Consider the following 6,257-nt stretch of genomic DNA (forward strand, 5'->3'; position numbering starts at 1 on the left):
TTAGCTTATAATGAGCATTTATTAAATACTGATATTGACTATTATTACAGTCATGTCCCAGAGACAAAAACTATATTCAATACTTAAATCTCAGCCTATTTTTTTAATGCTTTTTTAGAGAAAAATCATGTGTAGGATGAATTCCTTCCAACTGTTCTCCTGAAGGGTAAGCACCTATTTTTTAAGCCAAAGTGCCCTATCTCACTAACCTAGTTCCATATATTAAAACAGTTTGGCTCTCAAAGAGAGTGCTATGGGGGAGAAAATGACCAGGGGATGATGCCAGAGTAAAAGAATACAGAGACATAACACAATGTAATTATCTGGAAATAACTGGAGAAATGTAAATATGGGCTGAATATAGGGTGTGATACAGAATTATTTTTATTAGGCGTTAGGGGCATGTAGCTATAGAGGAGAGCATCTTTATTCTTGGAAGCCGCAAGTTGAAATATTAGGGGTGATGTGATACTTGTATCTTTTTCTCAAGAGATTCAGCAAAAAAATTTACCTGGGTTTTGTTTTACAATGTTTGGTTTTGTTTGAGGGCCTCACTCCAGAACCTAAGCTGCCCTCAAATTCACAGCAATCCTTCTGCCTCAGTCACCCAAGTGAAAAGCCTTTTTTTTTTTTTTTAAGAATATAGGTAAAGCAAATGAGACATTAACTGATGAACCTAGGTGAAGAGTTTCTATGTCTTGCATGTATTTTACTTGCAACTTTCCTGACTATGAAAAATAATGCTCAAATAAAAAGATGGGAATAGGGGCTGGAGAGTTGGCTCAGCAGCTAAAAGCACTGACTGCTCTTGCAAAGAACCTGGGTTTGATTCCCAGCAACCACATAGCAGCTAATGACTGACTATAACTCCAGTTCCATGGGATCTGAAACCCTCTTCCGACCTCCGTGGGAACTGCATGACACAGGTGCACTTACATACATGCAAGCAATACACTCATACACAGAAAATAAAAATAATAAAAAATGTTTAAAGCTGGGAATAAAGTGTACTAAAAATGAAACTTACTAAAAATAACACACATTGATTTGATTTAAATATTTTGCTATAACAACATATATTTGTTTATACATTGATATTAATTTACTCTGTATTAAAAGACCTATCCAACAGTTTCTCAACTTGAAATTAACAACCTTACATAAATATATCATTTTAGTTTCAGTTCTAAAGTGCATTCCCTTAAATATAAATAAAATAATTTTAAACCTACTTAAAAGTACAACCAATCAAATGCAGGTTTAGAAACCATGAATTAACATTTCAACAAGTTAAAGTTTTCAATAACTTTTTTCAGAATTTCTTCTTTGTTTTTCTTCTTTATCTAGAATCGTCTGTTTTAAGCTCAAAGTAGCATCATGAAATCCAGGATTTAAGTCTAATACCTTCTTGAAATCTTCCAAAGCTTCATCAAAATACCCTGTACCATAATCCCAAAAGCAAAGAGGAAAAGAAAAAAAAAAAGAAGTTGAGTACGTCTATAAATTATTCACAGCAAAGTATGGCTATATATACATACATACTGCTACATTTTCTGAGCTCTTGACCACTCCTAGCAAAGGCAGTTTCTTCCCTTAATGATATAAGGATGGGTATACCAAAATAATGATATATGTCCTTGTGGAATAATTACATCTAAAAATATGCAGGACTAGGGGTGTAGCTCAGTGGTACAGAACTTGCACAGCATACATGAGGCTCTGGGTTTAATCTTCAACACCACAAAAATTAAAATAAATAAAATGACTGGGTCACTTTGTTTATCAGATTTAACAGGGCAGTAGAATAAATCATAACAAAATTTCAACAAAACTATATCACTTGTTTTACAGAGTTTCAGTAAAATTAAGTAATATTAGGTTTTCTTTTTTATTTTAAACAAGAAAAATACCCAAAGTCACTTTAATCCAGACATCTAAAAACCTCAATTTCTATTGCTTCATATGTCTTCAAAGATGTTAACTCAGGAAGTGTCACAGGTACCCATCTGCATTACCTTCGTTTTGCAGTTGGGAATGCACAGGCACAGAATAATGGAGTCATATCTGCTCCTGCACCCAGGTCCAAAATTCCCACCCCAGTTCTCCACTGTGATCTATAATGCTAGCAAACACAGCCTAAAACACATTCAGGTATGCTTCCTTTGTTAAATCCTACATTTCATGTAACTTTCAAACTTGATTACTACATTCGTTTATAACAGTTGAGGGCTCAAAAGCAACAGAATATACATATATATAGTGCATGAGAAAAGCAAAAACCCTTACCCATCCTGTAACGTATCAACCCTCTGTTGTAATACGGAACTTCAAAACTGGGTTGGGCTTCTATAGCAGATGTATAATCGTCCATGGCTTCATAAAAATCCACCCTGAAGTACTTGATCTGCCCCCTGTTGTTATATGCAGTAGCCAAATCCTCTGGGCTGCATTAAACAAAAAGTTCACATTAAAAACAGTCTTACCAAATTCCTTTCGTTTCCACTTTCTTTCTCTTTTGGGTATGTCAAGCTTCATAGCCTGTAACACCCGGCATCAACACTAACAATACCAAGCTGAAGAAACAAAGCACACCTTATAAAGAATTGCAATCAACCTTTGTTTATCAACATTACCTACTTCTGTAGAGCTATAGATGTGAAAACACATGGATTTTATAGTGTTCAAAGTCCCTGTTGTTTCCAATATGTTTTGCTGAAGATAATATTCAAATTTTTGCATATTTTCTAAGCCCAAAATGGAGGGGCAAAGAAAGCTGATGAGGCATGAGCAAGGAAAGCCAATCGAGTACAAGCGTGCTGAGACAGTGTCACAGGGATCACCAATTTTACTCTCAAAATTTTAAGTGAAAATACTGAGATTTGAACTCATTTTTCATCAACAAAAAAATACTAGAGGCAGCTATTTCTTTTTTAAAAAATGATTATCATTTTATGTGTGTGTGCATGATGTGTATGTGCGTGCATGCCAGGGCACACATATGAAAGTCAGAGAACCGCTCTGTGGAGTCGGTTCTGTTTTCCAACTTTACATGGGTTCTAAGGACTGAACTCAGGTTTCCAGGTTTGTGCAGCGAGCACCTTTACCCATTGAGCCATCTTTCTCTTAGTATCTTGATCCTTGAGCACAGACAAGGACTGTAACTATGCTCCCCACTGAGGTCCTCAGTCTAAACTTGCTCACAGTGGAGAGGAACTTCTGTTGTTTAGGAATGCTGTTCTATAAGCTCTGAGAGAGACTGACAAGGATACTTCTGGATGCTGCTAGCGTCATCATTAAAGGCTGGAGAAAAAGAGGGTACATGTCCTTTACCTGGGTTAGAGCATGAGCTGAGCTGCTGCCCTCAGGCCAAAGAAAAATGCAGACTTGGGACTTTGGTAAAACCATCATTGTTAATTTGAGCTTCCAAAGCTTTGTTATAAATTCTTTGATTCAGAGAATCATAGAATGTAAGATTACAATTAAATTTCAATGCAACAAATTCTTTTTTAAGATCTATTTTTATGTGCATGAGTGTTTTAAGTGATAAGGGTACCACATGAGTGTTTGGTGCCCATGAAGGAGTGAGGACAGGAGTTAGCCTCCACGTCAGTTCTGGGAAGTGAACACAGGTCCTCTGCAAGAACAAGTGTTCTTAACTACTGAGTCATCTCTCCAGCCCTACAAAAAAATTCCTAAAGCTTACTTTTCAAGCAGACATTCTGTTTGCAACCTTAAAGGGACAGGATGTTAACACTTTAAAAAAATATATTTACTTTTTATTTTGTGAGTGTATTGCCTGCATGTATGTAAGTCCACCTGTGCCATGCAATGCCGGAGGAGATCAGAAGAGGGTGCTGGATTCCCCTGGAACTGGAGTTTGGGGCGGTTGTTAGCCATCATATGGGTGCTGGGAACTGAACCCAGGTCCTCTGCAACAGTAGTCAGTGCTCTTAACCACTGAGCCATCTCTCCAGCCCAAACACTGACTTTTGTTGTAATATTGAGATAGTTATAGAGATTATTTAATTATAGAAACAAGGGTTTATTGGGCTTATAGTTACAGAGGAATAAGTCTATCATGGTGAGGAGGCATGGCAGGAGGCAGCTGGAGCAAAAAGCCAAGAGTTCACCTTTTCAAGCAGGCACAGGAAGCAGAGAGACAAACTAGAAACGGGACATGGCTATGAACATTCAAGGCACATTACCACTGACATGCTTCCTCCCGGAAGATCAGACTTCATGAACCTCTGGTAACAGTACCACCAACTGATCAAGGGTTCAAAAAGTTGAACCTATGAGGGATACCTCATTCAATCCACCATGTTCCACTTCTTGGTTCCCATAGATTCACAACCATTATCATAATGCAAAATGCATTTAGTATAACCTTAAAAGTCCCCATAGTCTTTCATAGTCTCAACACTATCCGAAAGTCCAGCATCTGAAGTCTCCTCTGAGATTCAAGATATACAGAGTATTTACATTTTTATCTATTTATTATTATTTTATATGTGCATGATTGCAGGGTAGCCCATGTCTTGCTGTATATGTGGTGGTCAGAAGAAAACTCTGTGGAGTCTGTTCTTTTCCTTCCACCTTTACACGGGTTCTTAGGGACTGACCAGGTCATCAGGTTTCTACAGCAAGTACTTTCAACCACTGACCCATCTTGAGAGGCCCCAAGATAGTATTTTTTGTACTGGAATTTAACCAATTGACCTAATCAAAATATGGGTTTTTAGTATTTGCTAACTTTGGCCAGGATGAAATATTTGAAAATTAGCTTCTAAAGCTGAACCTTGGATATTTAAAAGATGCTGTGACAACCCAGAATGAAAGGGATTGCAAGTGCTGTTTCAAAGTGATTCAGCAGCTCAATGCTTTAAAAAATAAATTTAAACGTCCAAAGATATATTTAAAGGAAAACGTTGAACTGACAGGATTCGGTTTCAATCATGAGTTCCTAGAATATTTGCACTCTAAGAAAAGGTTCATTTTACAGATGAGAAACTAAGGCCGAAGAAAGGAGCCAGGAATACGGTGGCGCTGCATGAGAACAGGGGCACGCTGAACTCCCTTCAACCAAGCCAAGGCAGGTTTTCTCTCCTATAGGGCAGAATTTACACTTGCTGTGGACATGGGTTCTTAGACTGAGATGAACAGAGGAATAATAACAAGACCAGAAAACATCAACACACATGTTGCTGATGCCTTTTTGAAACTTACTAACTAGACCTATTAGAGCCTTAAACAAGAACAGAACGTCAACGTACCTGTTTTCTAACCTTTTTGTGGGGGTTGGGGGTAGAGACGAGACAGGAATGGTGGGATGCCTGCTCAGAAATTTCTATCATGATGATATAGTACTGAAATGAGAAAGCAATTTTGCTTTTCTGGCTTAATTCCCTAAGTCTCATAAACGGTAAAAATGCAATTTTCAGTATTTATTTAAGCTTCATGCAAAAGACAAGCTTACAATCTGCTAAAAAACTAAAATCTTCCAGGAGAGAGGAGGGCGATGGTGCATGTACACAGTTCACAGAAGTGTCAGAAACTGTCCAACCCTTTTCTGTGTTCATACCATTCACAAGCACAGCGAAGACGAAGCTTGGGGTGATTAATGCTACATATCTAAGCATAAACTTCGAAAATGCTGAGCCTGCTAACATCACAAATGTAAAACCACCAGACCTACAGAAAAATCAACAAATTTAAAAAAAAACAGATTTGAGGAGGAAGCATAAAAATTTACTTCATGTTAAATAGTAGAGGTGATAAACATTGCTAGTGAAATCTATCCATACTCAGGTACTAAGGATCAGAGCGTAACTGACTGTGACTAGTAATCATTAGATACACAGAAATTAAAGACACATGTGCAAACATCTAAGAGTAGCATTAAAAATGTAGGAAACACTATATTTTAAAATGAAATGGAGATCTTCTTTAAAGGGTAAAAACTCATTCAATTTTATATCTTACAAGGTTTATACTGAGTTCAATATTGTATAACTATATTAATTCAACTGTGAACCTAAAAATTTACAGCCACTTTTGAAAGAGAAGTATCCTTACTCTGGAGTATGTAACTGAGTATGTTAAAGCTGTAACGAAATACTTCTTCTAATCATGTGGTTATTAAATTTAAAAAAAAAATAGCAAAATTTAAAAAAAATAGTGATTTGAAAATGATGCAGGTTTGAGACTTCAGAGATGGCTCAGCGGTTAAGAGCACTAACTGCTCTTGCAGAGGACCT

The 6,257-nt window shown here is 37.0% G+C and overlaps 1 protein-coding gene across 1 annotated transcript in view; it reads right to left on the minus strand.

Annotated features, from left to right (window-relative positions):
- Positions 1-945: 945 nt before the first annotated feature.
- Positions 946-6,257, minus strand: part of Ttc32 (tetratricopeptide repeat domain 32) — a 6,809-nt gene continuing 1,497 nt past the window's right edge. Inside the window, exons 2-3 of the mRNA XM_008824198.3 lie at positions 2,287-2,444; positions 946-1,439 (exon numbers count right to left, since the gene is read on the minus strand). Of these exons, the coding sequence (XP_008822420.1) occupies positions 1,300-1,439; positions 2,287-2,444 (298 nt within the window). The 3' untranslated portion in view covers positions 946-1,299. The remainder of the gene's footprint in view (positions 1,440-2,286; positions 2,445-6,257) is intronic.

Source organism: Nannospalax galili, unplaced genomic scaffold (assembly GCF_000622305.1).
Source record: "Nannospalax galili isolate Female #2095 unplaced genomic scaffold, S.galili_v1.0 scaffold69, whole genome shotgun sequence".
Classification (NCBI taxonomy): Eukaryota; Metazoa; Chordata; class Mammalia; order Rodentia; family Spalacidae; genus Nannospalax; species Nannospalax galili.